The sequence below is a fragment of the Ictalurus furcatus genome, chromosome 17 (genome assembly GCF_023375685.1).
Source record: "Ictalurus furcatus strain D&B chromosome 17, Billie_1.0, whole genome shotgun sequence".
Taxonomy (NCBI): domain Eukaryota; kingdom Metazoa; phylum Chordata; class Actinopteri; order Siluriformes; family Ictaluridae; genus Ictalurus; species Ictalurus furcatus.
Window position 1 is genome coordinate 23,032,575 of NC_071271.1, and position 17,500 is coordinate 23,050,074.

At 43.1% G+C, this 17,500-nt stretch overlaps 1 protein-coding gene across 1 annotated transcript in view; it reads right to left on the reverse strand.

The window, feature by feature from the left end:
• nlk2 (nemo-like kinase, type 2) overlaps window positions 1–17,500 on the reverse strand; it is a 95,591-nt gene that overhangs the window by 55,086 nt on the left and 23,005 nt on the right. The window contains exon 2 of the mRNA XM_053647563.1: window positions 76–205. Coding sequence (XP_053503538.1) covers window positions 76–205 — 130 coding nt within the window. The remainder of the gene's footprint in view (window positions 1–75; window positions 206–17,500) is intronic.

Below are 17,500 nucleotides of genomic sequence, written 5' to 3' on the forward strand. Positions count from 1 at the left end.
AAGCAAAAGACAGACCCCGCACACAGAAGCACAGAAGCGGTTATTTGGTGTCTCGGAGCGTCGGAGTGAACTCACGTTGTCGTGCTTGAAGAAGCAGAGCATTTTCAGCTCGCGGAAGACCCTCTTACAGGAGACGAGGTTCTGGAAGACGTTGGGCATCTTTTTGAGGGCCACACGTTTACCGTCCCGGGGGTCGGTCACAGACCTGAGAGAGAAGAGAGGAACAGAAGACAGAACGGTGAGAAACCGAGAGCGGAGGAGACACAATACTTCGAGAGTGAAAACGGCCTTTACTGTTCTCTTCAGCCCTGTCTGATGTTCGCATTCTATTATCGGTTAGTCTGATCCGCGTCGGAGCGCTGAAAGCCCAACACACCGCTGCTGAACGTTAAAAAATAGATTCATCATCTCTCCGCTTCTCTCCCGGCTCTGACAAGGAACTAAAAGGTCAGCACAAACGAGACTTTAGTCTCCTTTAGTTCTTTCTTTTCCTTTTACTACCGAGCCACTGACAGCTGGAGGTTTTTTTTTTTTATTATTATTTAAATTACATCTTTCAATTTTTCTAATCTATGAGCGAGCGGAGATCTGCGGGGTCCAAGCACCTTTCGCAGAAATAAGAACAAAAAAAATCGTCATGTTTGTGCGAGTTTGCTGCTCGTCGCCATGGTTTCCTACGTAGTGCAGAATAAAACACACACGTACCTAGCAACAGAACAAAGATATTTCGAGCAGAAATCAGATGCCTTCCCACTTTTAATGAAAATGTTTTGGGGAAAATCGGATCGGAAAAAAAAAAAAAAATCAAAAACAGTCGCAGGGACAAAAGAAAGAAAAAAAAAAAAAGTGCGATTTAGTTTTTCGACCTCTTCAAGCGGTCTCTTATCGTCAACTCATATCGTCTGCTCTCAATAGTAGTCGCCACGTTGCTTTGTTTCTTATTTGCATGGAATGAAACTTGCCCCGCCCCCTTCACGTCGCAGATCCTTACGGAAATTCGTGCTAAATGACAGGCAGCAGATAATCTCGTTTAAAATAAAGACGCCAGTCATACGGAAAAAAAAAGAAAAAAAAGAAAAGAAATCCCAACAGACGCTACGTTCATAACATAACATAATCAGGACACCGCGACACGCCGTCGTAAATCCTCAGAAGGCTAATTTTTAGAGCGTGTAGCGTCACGTCCCAGCGCGCCTCATCACAGGTGTTATGGAACATCACGAGCGACGAACAATCCTCAGGTTCCTTCCTGCTGCTAATCCGAGACTCCAGCTGGGAGCCGCGGTGAGCGACGAAGTCCTGCGTCCGCCGCGATGCCACGCGACCGACAGCTCCGCGCCGGCGCCGCGCTAACAGCGACTCTGACTTCAGCAGCTGTCTGATTATTTTAGATCAGTACGCATGAGACTGCCAGGCTGAGAAAGCTGTCCGTGAGGAAGCCAGAACCAAACGTGCAGAAATAACAGCTTTAGCGATGACAAGATGTCAGTAAAGTGGGACGTTAGCGAGCGGAATGAAGAAAAACTAATTATATCAGACTGTGGATGTAGCCATCAACACCCCCCCCCCACACACACACAACCAACTGACCCCCCCCCCACACACACACACATACACAACCAACTGACCCCCCCCCTCCCCCAACCAACCAACTCTCCCCCCCATAGGGTAGAAAATTATATCTAAGAGGTTGGACTTCCTCTACAGTTAGCATTGTTGGATCAATAATGAGGAAACGCAAGCTGCTTCACACCACTCAAGCACTAACCTCAACAAGACAGAGACTGCTGATGGAAGCCACAGTGGGGCCAAGAGTCACTCTGAAGGAGTTACAGAGTACAGTGGCTGAGAGTGGAGTGAAGGTGCACCACACCAACATTTCAAGAGCTCTACATAATTGAGGACCGAGAAATGAGAGGGTGACTAGAAAGAAACCGTTACTCAAGAAGAGCCATACGAAAGCAGATGTGAAGATGTTTGGGGTTTGGGGGTTTTCATTCAGTGTGATGCGACCACGATCAAGATATTTGGGTTAGGGTTAGTTTCAAGTTTCAATGTTTTATGTGTAGCGCAAACCTAACACAGGTCATCCCTACAGTGACTTAACACCATCCTTCATTGACTTAACACCATCCTACAGTGACTTAACACCATCCCTACAGTGACTTAACACCATCCTACAGTGACTTAACACCATCCTACAGTGACTCAACACCATCCTTCATTGACTTAACACCATCCTACAGTGACTTAACACCATCCTACAGTGACTCAACACCATCCTTCATTGACTCAACACCATCCTACAGTGACTTAACACCATCCCTACAGTGACTTAACACCATCCTTCATTGACTTAACACCATCCCTACAGTGACTTAACACCATCCTTCATTGACTTAACACCATCCTACAGTGACTCAACACCATCCTACAGTGACTTAACACCATCCCTACAGTGACTTAACACCATCCTACAGTGACTTAACACCATCCTTCATTGACTTAACACCATCCATCATTGACTTAACACCATCCTACAGTGACTTAACACCATCCTTCATTGACTTAACACCATCCCTACAGTGACGTAACACCAACCTACAGTGACGTAACACCATCCTACAGTGAAATATGGTGGTGGCAGCATCATGCTTTGGGGATGCTTTTCATCCTCAGAACCTGGGCTTCTTGTCAAAATTGAAGGGAGGATTCCTGGACAAAATACAGAGGGAATATTACAAGATAAGCTGCTTCGGTCAAAAATAAATAAATGAAAAAAAAACCTTTGGAGAACCTTCACCTTTCAGCAGGACAACGGTTCCAAAAGCAATGCAGGAGTGGTTTAAAGGACAAAAAAAGGTGAATGTTCTACAGTGGCCAAGTCGAGATCTGAATCCCAGTGAGAATCTGGGATCCCACTGTTTGAAAACTGCAGTCGACAAACAACATCCAGCCAACCTGAAGAACCGGGAGCAAATCTGTCGGGAAGAATGGGTGAAAAATCACAGACAGAGAGCGAAGCTGGTAGGAACTTACTCCCAACAGACTTTTCAGCAAAAGGTGGTTCTACCAAGTACTAGTCTGAAGGAGTTAAATACTTACACAAGCAGCATTTTCCAGTGTTTTTTTATTCATTTATATTTTTCTTAAAAGATCTGCTGAAAAAATAATTCATTTTGACTTCACAGATTTACTTCGGGAGCTCATCGGTTTGCAATAAAAACACTGTCTAGACGAATCAAAGTGTCGTTTGTAGATTCAGATGAAGCTGCTGATCTAAGGAGGCTGAATATTTTTGCAAGGCACTGTATCTTATGAACTAATTTAGCCAATATTTAAGTGGTTTTCACTTAAGATGGATGGACGGATGGATGAACGTACGGACGGATAAATAAATGGATGGATGGAGGGATGGATGGATGGACGGACAGATGATTGGACGTATGGACGAATGGATAAATGGATGGATGGAGAGATGGATGGACGGACGGATAGTTGGATGGACATATGAATGGATGGATGGACGGATGGATAGACGGATGGACAGACGGACTGAGTACCATAAGGAGTACATGTTTGGTAAGCTGAAACCACCACCTCGGCCCGACTGAGGAGAACCCAGCTCTAATCCAGCAGCGATCTAATCCGGCTAATGGCAGTCTGACAATCTGGAGGTAATAATCCAGGTGCTGGATTAAGCTACTTTATGCTCTCATCTAAAACCTTCTGAAGGTCAGAGAAGGTTGTGTGTGAAACAGAAGCTTCAGAATGTTTCATCCACTGCTCAAATAATACCAAAAAATAAATCAATAAAATGAGATGAAGTTAAATAAAAAGCAAAAATGATCTGAAAATATAAAACAAACAAAATAAAAACCACAAAACAAATCATGTAATATATATATATATATATATATATATATATATATATATATATATATATATATATATATATACATTTATAATACACAAAACAAACAAGTTTTTTTTTTTTAATTGAGGGTCAGTCAAACAAAAAGCTTTTTTGATTTTATTTTTTTTTATTTTGCACTGTTTATTGCAAACAGGTGTCACAAAAATGACTTTTATTCCATTTTGTTCAACGCAAGTGTTCCAGGGCATTTCAATTCTAATAAATGTCACGCTTTTATTTTATTTATTTATTTATTTTTTTATTTAACTCACCCTCATACAATAAAGTAAAAGTTAAAAAAAACCAACTGTTAAATAGTGAAATAATAAATTGATAATAAATTGCCCTGATATAGCGTCTGGCGTGAACGGGCAGTGATTCGAGCAGCTCTTTTTCCACTTCCTGTCCCTGTCTTTACAAAGAAAAAAAAAAAAAAAAACATCTCAGCTTACTCCTTCCTGTTTACCACCTGGTTGAATGCTAAATGCCCGCTAATAGCTGGAACCCTTCTAAGTTCTCAAAAACACTTCATGTGAAGGAACAGGTTTGGTGAGCACTGATCCATGAGAAGGTGATACTGAGCTGTTTATTCAATCTACTGGCAAAACATTGATTGGTTCCATAAATAATTAACCGTGAACGTCTAGAGGGGTTTCACCAGGACACACCCACACCCACACACACACACATATGAACGCGTCTCAGTCTGGTGGATTGAGATGAGCTGGATTAGACCGCACAGAGAGGGGGAGGAGACACAGAGATAGAGCAGATCTCAGCAGGAACGTCTTCGGTGAATCCCTGAGCCAGTACGAAGGAGGAAGTGAGCGGATGCCCTGTAATTAAACTCGTTAAAGCCACGACACCAGCAGAACCATCGACAAGTCGGCCACGTGACCACGGCTTTCCTCGGCGTCTTCCCTCGACACCACGATGAAAACATCTCACTCGCTCTCAATTTAATCATCAGCCTACTACAATAGATTATTCAACCACTTTAAAACTTCGATTCTCGCCCTCTTAAACCTCGAGATTAAAGCTCGAGGATCTGGTTATTGTGAAAACATCTGCTTTGACTCATTCAGCAGAGAAAGCAGACTGCATTCTGGTGACGGCTAATGCACTTCAGTGTAAAACCCGAGGTCGTATGAATCATACCTCTCAGAGCCGTGTTTGCCTCGAACATCTGAGTGAACACTGAGGGCAAGCGTTTGTGAAACGGTAAGCGGTGAAAATCTCGTATTACAATACAATACGCGTACCCAGCATGCTACAGGGCTCGAACGCGGACACGTCGAAACGTCGGTGCGTCACGTCGCCGAGTACGAGCCGCGTCCAGAAATTTACAGATAATCTTTTGGACAGAATCACTAACACTGATTCTCTTCGGATAAATACCAATCAGCTGTAAAATTACCAAGAGTGCTCATGTCACAGCCGATTTACATTTAGCCACACCCACAGAAGTCCATAAAAGGTGAAGCTCACAGAGAGCTGCAAATGACAAAATGGCGACTGAACAGTGAAAGCGCACCTCCTGAACACGTCCAGTAATGCAGCTCGGCCACTGCAGCGCATCGACTAGGCACGGACACGGGATGCGTTGCAATCAGCCCGCTAGATCGTTAGTCGGGGAGTCGGCCATTTTAAGCGCTGTCTCGATTGCAAAAAATCCCAACAATGCACCGCAAAAACCAGGAAGCATCGATGTTCATTATGTTCCCTTACTGGAACTGACATCATGTTTCGTCGAAGTCTCTCAGCTCTAAAACAAAACAAAACAAAAAAAAATGGCGGATGAACTCTCAGCCGACTTCCGGCTACAGAAGTAAGCAGCCCGTTACTGTTGTTGCGGCTCGCAAATAATTACTTGCGTTAGCGATTTATAATGACATAAATTACTTATAATGATAATGAGTCTTTATTATTCACTTTTTTCCATATACCCCAGCATGTCAGGAAGCTGGGGTCAGAGCGCAGGGTCAGACATGATACAGCGCCCCCTGGAGCAGAGAGGGTTAAGGGCCTTGCTCAAGGACCCAATAGTGGCAGCTTGGCAGTGCTGGGGCTTGAACCCCCGACCTTCTGATCAGTCACCCAGAGCCTCAACCGCCAAGCCACCACCACCCCGATTAGCCTAATTGCCATTAAATTGCAGAATAATGTGTATATTAAACCTCAAACACGACTTGTAAACCAAGCTGATACGGCACCCCCCACCCGTGGTGTCGAATTCTTAGCGTGATGAGACACAAAGCTGTTGAAGACTGCTGCTGGAGCTGGTGCTAAAGAAAGCAGGAGTGTTGGAGGTGTCTTGGCACTGCTTTTCATGCCACTGGCTTGCAGCACACTGACTCACACCTCGCTGTGGAGAACAGAAGAGAAAACTTTTTCCCGGGCTCAGCCAAAGCTCAGGAAGCTCCAAGTGTAGGACGCTCGCGTGCAAACAAGCGAGCGAGCGAAAATCCTCGGGTTCTCCTGTCATGCTGTTCGAAGGAGATAGCCCCTTCTCCCGTGCCTCGAAGCACATCGATTGTTCGCGGCTAAATCTGTAACCTGCATCACAGACAGATTGTCCAGACTCGCTGGAATCAATACGACACAAAATCGGTAAGAACAACATCTCGACCAAAAATAAATACATAAATAAATCAAGCTCGGCCGAGGTGAACTTAGCCGCATTATTCCCAGGATTTAAAGTGATCCGTCTGGTGATCAAGCGTCGCGCTCCAGGCTCTCAGATACGACACCGATCGGTTTTGCGCCTCTCATTAATATTCAACGCTGATAGTTTTCAGAATCGTTAGGAAGCGGATGCAGCGTGCGTTTCAAAAGTATAACTCGTAAGCCAGTGAACGGGAGTGAAGGGAAGGGAAGGGAAGGGAAGGGAAGGAAAGGTCACTTCACCGTGTTATTTATCGATAGAGCACCACTCTGGGCCGTCGGTGCGAAAGGCGTATACGAGAGCTTAGTGCGCTGATCAGACTCGAGCGTCCTCGCTCTCAGATTTCATAACTATATTTTATTACAGCACATTAACCTTTGTGAGGCAGGTGGGAAGCCTAATGAGTGCTCAATGACTGCACACACTAAGCCTGTGCACGGTGATGGGTAACCCAGTTACCACGGTAACAGCTCCCAGTGACAGGAAAAAAAAGTATTTACAGCCAACATTGTGTGTGTTTTTTTAACATATTGATTTCTATATTTCACAGCTAGACACTGATATTTCCACACGTGATTATAATAATAATAATAATAATAATAATAATAATAATAATAAGTATTTATTGATCTCATATACATGTGCACAGTGAAATTATTTTCTTCACATATCCCAGCATGTTAGGAAGTTGGGGTCAGAGTGCAGGGTCAGCCATGATACGGCGCCCCCTGGAGCAGAGAGGGTTAAGGGCCCTGCTCAAGGGCCCAACAGTGGCAGCTTGGCAGTGCTGGGGCTTGAACCCCCGACCTTCCGATCAGTAACCCAGAGCCTTAACCGCCAAGTCAAGTCAGGAGGTCAGATAGAATCTGAGGAAAGGGATTCGAGTTCATGTGAACTTTAGCTCAACCTTGGCAAACGTGACCGAGTGCGAGTCTTGCTCTCGTTTCTATAAAGAGAACGGCGTATTCCTGCCTCGCGTCCAACGTTCCCGGGATAGACCTGACCCGTTTCCGATTGCGTCATTTCTGATTAAATTCACGCCTTTTCCGAAACCAAGTCTTCCCATGAACACCATGGAATTACGAATACGAATAAATTCGTCCGTATCCAAGGTTGATAAACGAGGCCTGACGTAATCCGCCTGATGTAATGGAGCTCCAGTACAAAATTAAAGAAGGGAAAAACATCAAATCAGATCCGATCTTCCGATGGCTGATCAAATGCATGAGCTAATTAATAAAGTGTGTCTATTTCATCCCCCCCCCCCCCCCCCCCCCCCACACACAGATATTAGCCAGGTATCATGGTTCACACGGCACGCTCCTCGGAGCGCCGGGTAAAATCTAATGATGCCCGGTGTGTGCTGCGTTTCATCCGTCACGGGGGATGAACATAAAGAGAATTACAGAGAATCCGACTCTTTGATAGAGAGGCACGGGAGAACACAGTGGCTGCAGTGTTTCTGCCTCCTCCCTCCCATTCGCTTTGATTCCTCTAATTAATCCAGACCCGGGCTCTGCTCCCATCCCGAGTTTAAATACGCTCGCTTCTGGTCAGCTAGTGCACTGTGCCGTGTTTAACCTCTGATCGCTTCACCACGGAGAGGTACGGTGCAAACCAGGTAAATAATACATCTTACTCATGTTTAGCGCCGACCTCGTTAAACATGCCGATTGTATTAGAAACCATCCTCGGGACGATGAGCATGTTTGGATTAGCGAGGTGCGGATTAGCATACGCCTGCATAATGAATCTGAAAGGCAGCGCGTCTTGCGCTAAGATCTGGAGTCCCCTCACGTCTCGCCTGACACACTTTCGGTAGCGTTTTGAACAAGGAGCCAGTGTGAGACGCCTCACCTCCTCACGCAGATACACGGACTCCAGCAAAACAGAAAGCTTGAACCCTTCTACAGAGCAAGTCCGGAAACCCCGCCCCCACCCCCAAAAGATCTGATTTACAATCGTTCCCAGATTTACCTGATCAACCAGGGAGAGATGATCTACAAGCTTCTTTGGTTATTTCAGCAGATCTAAAAATAAACATGGGTTGTTAGCACTACGTACAGACTAGCAAGCGACAAAGCAACTGTTCATTTTCTGTATACGTTCGCTCAAATGCCTCAAACGAATCCTCTGACCGATCTCTCGGACACGTGTCGTCCAGGCGTTTCTTCATTTCGCCGCTCACGGCTTTAGCTCCTAGTTGCAATTCGTTTCAGTTTACAAGAAACCGTCATTTCGTCTTCTCCGATCATATCGTTAAATGTTTACAGAGACGTTACGAAGACAAATAAAGCTTGGAAAGACGTACCAGAGGTCGTTCGTGCCTAGGGCTGGGCGATATCTCATTAAAATATCTCATTTCATTATATATATGATGATATATTTGTTAAATTTCTACTCTACTTTAAAATCAATGGTCACTAGCCCTGTTCCTGGAGATCTACCTTACTAAAGACTTTAGCTCCAACCATAATCGTGCCCACCTGACCATCTAATCACCGCCTTAAGAAGTTCCTGATCAACTAAAAGAGGTGTGACGAGAACCCACAGGTTGGAAGAGAGGGTTCGTGACCACTGCTTTAAATAGAAATAGATATTACGGATTTTTTTTAAAAATGCATTTTATTATTATTGTTGTAGCTGTTGTTACTACTATGCAGTCTGAAGTGGAGGTACTGAACACATCTGCTTCCTGATATGAGATGAGTTGGCAGAGGAAGTCACCGTATCGGTCCCACAATCCTCAGCTCTGTAACACGGCTTTTTATAATAGATCCGAAGGCTTCCACCAATCATTTACAAGGTGACTGCAGATTTGGGTCGTTGACCTAGTTATGTGGAAAATAAAACGTGTGAAACATGCCCTCAGCACTATATATTTAAAAAAAAAAGGGTGGGGGTGGGGGGAGGGGTGTAAATCCACCTTACTGGCACAAAGTGGAGACGTTATGAAAATCACTTTTTCCACAAGGGAAAATCACTGCCAGAGATTTCTCTGATCTAATCTGTCTGTAAAGCAGATTACGAAGATAAATTTAGTGACTGTCGCAGAGTATTACACAGACGCGAGTGGTCAGAGTCTAACCCAGTCATAAGCCTCAAAAACAACCCCCGAGATACTAAAGTACTCCAAAGTCATATCATAAAATGACACACGCTGAAAAGATTAGCCTCCTCGTTTGATCAGATAGAAATCTCATTCGGATCGGCTTCGATCGGTTTACTCCACACCGATAACCGAGACGTATACACCAACGTCGTTCATTCTGATGTTAAACGCATTACTCTTCCAGCCTTTCCTTAGCCCCGTCCCGACTTTTTTGAGACGTGTAGCGGTCATCGGATTCAAAATGACCTTATTTTTTTGTTCCCCCCTCAGTTTAAACATTCGATATCTTTTCTACGTTCTATTGTGAATAACATACGGGTTCGTGAGATTTGCAAACTCACGGCATTCTGTTTTTATTGACATTTATTTACGTCTTACACGGCGTCCCAACTTTTTTGGAATCGGGGTTGTAGAAAGAGTGGGGAAATTTTTTGCCAAGTTAAGACGGACTCTCACCCAAAAAGACTGAGTGATGTAATAAAATCAAAAGGTGCTTCAACAGAGTATTAGTTTAGGGGTGTGCAAACTTATGCAACCAGGTTTTATACAATAAGGGTTTTTTTTTTTTCCTATTTCCCCTAAAAAAAAAAAAAAAAAGTTTGTTTATTAAAAGTTTTTCACTTTATTTGTATAGTTTGCGATTTTAACAGGGGTGTGTAGACTTTTTATATTCATTGTAAAATATGATTTTTTAAAAAAAAAAACAGTGTCATGTGATCAATCAGAGTTACTGTGACCAACCCAACGTTGATTATTTTCCCATCACAGTGCTTCGTAAAGTGTTTAACTGCTCTTACAACACAGAAGACGTCCTAACGATGATATTTCCCATGTATTAATGCACGACACCTTATCCGCTACATTATAGCGGCTATGACTAGTCGTTCTCTTTTATCTCTCACGTGAAGTTAACAAGACCAAAGAAATAAAACCACCTCACGTTACAGAGAGAGCGTGAAAGTCTCCGTGCGAGCTCTTACTACAAAAAAGGATAACGTATTAGAACGGGCGCATTCATATAAATCTGCAGACGCATTACTGTCAGAGGCACTGTTCTGGAAAACTAAACACCTCCTGACCAATCGGAATCCGGAATTCAACGGCGCTTCGGAACAAAGATCGTCTCTAAACTCGACCAAACGTTAAAGATAACTATTACGATATATTAATAAAAGAATGTAAAAAAAAAAAAAAAGCAGTGAGATATTCAGCGAGACGTTGCCGTGGTGCTGCGCTTTGTTCACCCTCACCTGGTTATGTAAAGCGCCAGCAAGTTACCGGTAGTTAACCCCTGACACCCACACACCACTTGATCCACACTAATTCGCTTAGCGTGCTGCGTCATCGCAGAGAAACAACGCACGCAGGCAAGAGGGAGAATCACGGAGCTGTAAATATTACTGCAATAAGAGGTGCTTGTTCAAATAATGAGAGAGTGAAGAGAGCGAGAGATAATAGACCATTAGCTTTTCATCTGTTATTATCTGCTTTGCATTGCTCTACTTCTCTACACGCAGCCAAGCCTGTGGCTCGTTTGTCTCGTTGCTTAGAAAATATCCTGGTTTTTTTAGGTTTTCAGGACGACCCTCGTTTCAGAAAACCGTCTCCTTTAATAAGATGAGGAAATGCCGTAGTAGTGGATTTATTTTATTATACATAGGAAGAGCAGTTTGGTGTTACTGGGTCACAGATATCCATATCGTTCTATATTCGACTCCTTTCGGCATGTTAATTAATAACAGTGTCAAATATTTCATAATCGTAGTAATCCACACGAAAATCCTGCTAGAACGTGTAGCTACGCTTAATATGACCTCCACGACCGATAGCAAATTAGGAACGCGAGTTAAATTCCCTTTTTGCAGAATTCACTAATATATTCAGAGGAAATTTGCACACACAAAGGAAGTGCTTTAACGGAGGTAATATCCGTATCTCTTCTCTATTTTAAAACACACTTCCATTCCTGGAACTTTCTTTATAATGGGACATGATTTCAATGATGATTTTTTTTTATTTATATATGACCTGTTGGGGAAATTAACCACGTTAGTTTTAACTCATCAGAGCATCGGAGAATCCCGTAACGTAATTGTTTTCATGAAAAACACGAACCGTCTATAAAGTACATAAGAGTCTGTAAGTGCCCGAATAAAAGTGTACAAGTCCTCTCAGTAATTTACAAGTTTACTTAAAATCATATGTACACGTTTCAAGTTATCGAAATGAAATCTGACAAATTATCCAAATTCTATAAATGATCGAAATGAAAAATCGCTTTCTTTAACGTTCTAACTGAAACGTCCAACAATTAAAAAATTGACGTTATATATTCATGTATAAATATTTAACTTGTCAACATAGTTAGGTGTTATATGTTGACATTATTTATGTGCCTACGTATAAACAAATAAAAAATTTCACTAAAACTACACCGATGTTTCTTTAACCGTCATACAATTGAAGTTGTAATAAAAGGTAAAAACACTAAGTCGACCCTTAGTCCTACCCTAAATCTTTGTACTTTTCAAGTAGCTACAATTTTATTCATCTGGGGGGGAAAAAAAAAAAAAAACAAAACACACAAACAAAAATTATATTTATTTGGACACTTTTAAATCTTTCAACTATAATTGTGGCTGCATTTCATCTCATTTTTGTTAAAATCATTTTTATCGATGACTTTTAAATCTCCCTTGAACTATAATTGAACATGCTTCCACTTATAAACACAATACCCATACTTTCACTTAAGTGGAAAAAAAAAACAAAAAAGATACTAAACGGTACCTTTCCTTGTTGGTAGCCTTATCGTGTGTATTTTTAACATGTATCTTCTACATGGATAAATAGGATAATGTTTAAGGTACATTAATGGACTGTAATTAGTTTATATACAGTTATATTAGTTTTAAGGTTTAAAGGTACACAACATGTACAATAATGGTACCAGCCTAGTGATAAGGAAAGGAAGTCCTATTTTTCACATCCGTGCTCTTCTCTACGGTATGCACCTCTGTACAGAAACTCGTCAGATGAAATGTACTCAAATACGGATTTATTGCACAGAAATCTTCGCAAATTAAGGTAGAATACATGCAAGTTCCCCTCAGACCAAGCTACAGAGAATGTACATTTGTTCACACACACACACACACACACACACACACACGAGTGCTGCTGTCAGGATCGATCAGAGGAAGAGAACAGAAGCCCAAAGGGAAGATGGCAGATAATGGATTATACCATGACTCCTTTGGTTCACCAACTGAAAAACACAAGGGAAAAAAACCTGGGACTGTTAACAGTGGAGTAGACATGAAAGTGGGTGTGAAATTCATTCTCAGTGTTATTTCTCTCGCCCTTGCAACACAAATCAAATATTTCATTTCATCTTAGTTCAAAGCGTGAGAGAAACTCCGAGTGTAGGACACATGGTGGCTTTTATATATATAAAATCCAGAATGTGTCCTACACTGTTACCAGGAAGGGGTGTACTTGGTCTGCAGCAATGTTTAGGTAGGTGGTACGTGTCAAAGTAACATCCACATGAATACCATGACCAGGTTTCCCAGCAGAACATTGCCCAGAGCATCACACTGCCTCTGCTGCCTTGCTTTCTTCCCATAGTGCATCCTGGTGCCATCTCTTCCCCAGGTAACTGACGCGCACACACACCTGGTCATCCACAGGATATAAACAAAACGTGATTCATCACACCAGACCACCTTCTTCCACTGCTCCACGGTCCAGTTCTGATGTTCAAGTGACCACTCTAGGTGCTTTCGGTGGTGGACAGGGGTCAGCATGGGCGCTCTGACCGGTCTGCAGCTACACAGCTCCATACGCAGCAATGCTCTGACGCAACTGTCTAGCACTGTGGTGTAAACAGATAAAACACTTCAGGATGTGCCGTTATTGGAAAAGAATCCATTTTGGGGTGGTAAGAGTATCTCCGCTTCTCCAACCTGTTGTTGATTATTTTACAATAACAGCACGCCTGTGGCCTGGTACAGGAGTGAAATCACTGTTTCAGGTTCGTGCACAAATCTCTTTCACATAGCGGCGGCCCTTTAATCCACCGCACATTCCTCATACTTCTCTCTCCACTCCCCTAAATCCCCACTACAGCGCCTGTGTGTGTGTGTGTGTGTGTGTGTGTGTGTGTGTGTGTGTGTTGCCCCTAGGTAAACCCTCACAAATAGGATCAGCCATATGGCCAATTCAAGGAGATGGATTTTCAAGATGGAGGAGAAGAAAGACACAATGATGGTTATCTGAGGTTGAATTAATATAAATAGAGACAAGCGGCTATACAACAACCTAAACAACAACCTGAAAACATCAGCATGAGGTTCTTCTGAACGCAGGGGTGTGGGGGGGGGGGAGAGTTAAAGGCTAGCAAGGAGAGTTTTTACAACTGTAAACAACTCTGAGAAGAAAAAAAAAAAAACCTAACCTATGGAAGCATTTTACAGATAATTTTCAAATGCAAATGAAAATAAGCTGCGTTTCTGAGCGGTTCAGTTCAGGGGGATTTAAGGGGAGAAAAACAGTTTGCATTTGCATTATGTCACAATACAAATTGTGCCCACAAACAGGAAACAAACACTCTCATACACACCTATTTCAAAAAAATAAAAACTACTTCCTTGTTTTCTTTCATTTCTCTGGAAAGAAGAGCCCACAGCCTGACTAGTGTTTATGAATTTGCAGGGTTAACGTTAATGTAGATGACATAACCACTACTGAAAGCCTGCTGCTTTTCATGTTCCAGCGTACGGAATTCACAGAAACGGAAGAGAAACCCTCTCATGCACACAGGGACGAGCGAGAGGACACAAATACCGTATCGTGACTTTCAAAGACGCATGACGTACCACGATATAGAGGTTCTCGTATGAGAAAAACATATTCTATAGTCTACTCCCGTTTACATTTGACATTTCGATACCCCTGTGAAACAGGAAGTCAGGGTTGAACAATTTCCTGTTCCTAGTCACCCAGGTGTACGAAAAAATGTAAAACGTCGATGGGAATAAACGTCAAATATATTTCTCTCATATGAATTCATGGGGTGCCAATAATTGTTGCACAACTATATTTAACTTGTTTTTTTTTTTTAATAAACCTGTGTTTTTGTTCGCGATTGTTCGAGATCCATGAGAGTAGAGTATTTTTGTGATTTTTTTTTTAAACAAATGTTCAAAAGGTTCACATTTTCTCATATTTACCAAAGGGTGCCAATATTATTGGAGGGGTCTGTGTATATATAAGTGCACTCGGGGCTCTTTGTGCTGCTCTTGATGTAACTCGAGTCTGACGGACGTGAGACAGCAGTAGGAGCGGCGATGGCCCAATCTTTCCGTATTAATAACGCTGCCATGAAGTATCTGTGACACGGAAAAAGATCGTGGCTTTACTGCACCGTCCCGTCAATAATCAACACTCAAATGGAAAAAAAAAACATTAATTCTGTTAAAAAAAAAAGATTCTTTTTATATTTTTATAATTTGAAAGATTTTGTTGGTTACCAAATGTAATCTCACATCAACTTCCGATCAGATTGGATTTATAAAAATAAATAAATAAATAAATAAATAAATAAACCCAGTAGGAAAAACGGTCCCAGTATCCGTGATCTCATAAGTGGATCGTGACATAATTTATCACAGTATCGGTATTTTTTGTCGCACTGTCCAGCTGTACACACAGTTAGAGATTTACAACACTTTACAACTCTCTGTTCGTTTTAAAGGTTCTACCAACCCTGCACCCATGTTTTCTTATCAGCAAGCGCTCCAGAGACACACACAGAGACAGAGTGTGTGAGAGAGAAAGAGAGACAGACAGAGGGAGAGAGAGACACACACACACAGAGAAAGAGGTAGAGAGAGAGAGGCACACACACAGAGGAAGAGGGAGAGAGGGAGAGACACAGAGAAAGAGGTAGAGAGAGAGATAGACACACACAGAGGAAGAGGTAGAGAGGGAGAGACACAGAGAAAGAGGTAGAGAGAGAGATAGAGACACACAGAGGAAGAGGTAGAGAGGGAGAGACACAGAGAAAGAGGTAGAGAGAGAGATAGAGACACACAGAGGAAGAGGTAGCGAGAGCGAGATAGAGAGAGAGAGACAGAGGAAGAGGTAGAGAGAGAGAGAGACAGAGGAAGAGGTAGAGAGAGAGAGACAGAGGAAGAGGTAGAGAGAGAGAGAGACAGAGGAAGAGGTAGAGAGAGAGAGAGACAGAGGAAGAGGTAGAGAGAGAGAGACAGAGGAAGAGGTAGAGAGAGAGAGAGAGAGAGAGAGAGACAGAGGAAGAGGTAGAGAGAGAGAGAGAGACAGAGGAAGAGGTAGAGAGAGAGAGACAGAGGAAGAGGTAGAGAGAGAGAGAGACAGAGGAAGAGGTAGAGAGAGAGAGAGAGAGACAGAGGAAGAGGTAGAGAGAGAGACCCACAGAGGAAGAGGTAGAGAGAGACACACAGAGGAAAAGGTAGAGAGAGCGAGAGAGAGAGAGAGACAGAGGAAGAGGTAGACAGAGAGAGAGACAGAGGAAGAGGTAGAGAGAGAGAGAGAGAAAGAGACACACAGAGGAAGAGGTAGAGGGAGAGAGAAAGAGAGAGAGAGACACACAGAGGAAGAGGTAGAGGGAGAGAGAAAGAGAGAGAGAGACACACAGAGGAAGAGGTAGAGGGAGAGAGAAAGAGAGAGAGACACACACAGAGGAAGAGGTAGGGAGAAGGAGAGGGAGAGAGAAAGAGAGAGAGAGACACACAGAGGAAGAGGTAGGGAGAAGGAGAGGGAGAGAGCGATATTGAGAGAGAAACCAAAGAGGAAAAACTCTCAGAATGAGAGAAAGAGACAGAGAGACAAAAAGGCAGAGAGAGAGAGAGAGAGAGAGAGAGATGCAGAGGAGGAGGCAGAGAGAGAAAAAGAGAAACAATGAGACAGACAGATGGAGAGAAAGAGGGGGGACGGTGTGAGGGAGAGAGAGACACGCAGGGAGACACTGCATTCAATTAAGTCCACATTATTTTATCACAACACATCACAAACTTGAACTGACTTGACGGAGACACAGAGACACAGAGAGAGAGAGAGAGAGAGAGAGAGAGAGAGAGAGAGAGTGAGTGAGATGTAGTAAACTAATAAAGACATTGTCAGAGGTGCACTGCAGTTTGAAAAGACTCGCATGCTTCACTTCCTGACCCTCACTCTCTACACACCTGCTACTGCCAGCAACTTACCCGCCTCAAAAGAGTATCTGGTGCGTCGGGGACGGTTTCAAACGGGTTTAAATCCTGTTTTACTGACTGTCCCCGGTTTATTTCGATGGGTGGTTACAGGTCTGACACTAGCTCTGTGCTCACTGGTGTTCCTCAGGGATCAGTATTAGGCTCTTCACGATTCAATATTCATTCATCTGCACTCGGGCATCCGCCGCGATCGCTCGGCCTCCGTTATCACTTCTATGCTGATGATACCCAAATCTACATTCCCTCACAATCTGGTGAAAACCGTGATGTTTCTTTTCTTCCGGACTGTATTCCTGAGATAAAAACACGCATGAATAAGAGCTTTCTGTGCCCGAACAGCGGGAAAACCCAAGTTATGCTACTCAAAGCTGGTCCACTGTGTGTTTGTTGATGGCTCTGTTCTAGAGACTCGAAGTAAGATGAGGAACCCGGGAGTCATTTTTGATACCAGTCCTACATGTGATTCTTTTGTTCAGAGCACGGTTAAAGCGTCCTTATTTCACCTCAGAAATATAGTAAGACCGCGCCCTATGCTGAACTCCTCTGTGGCT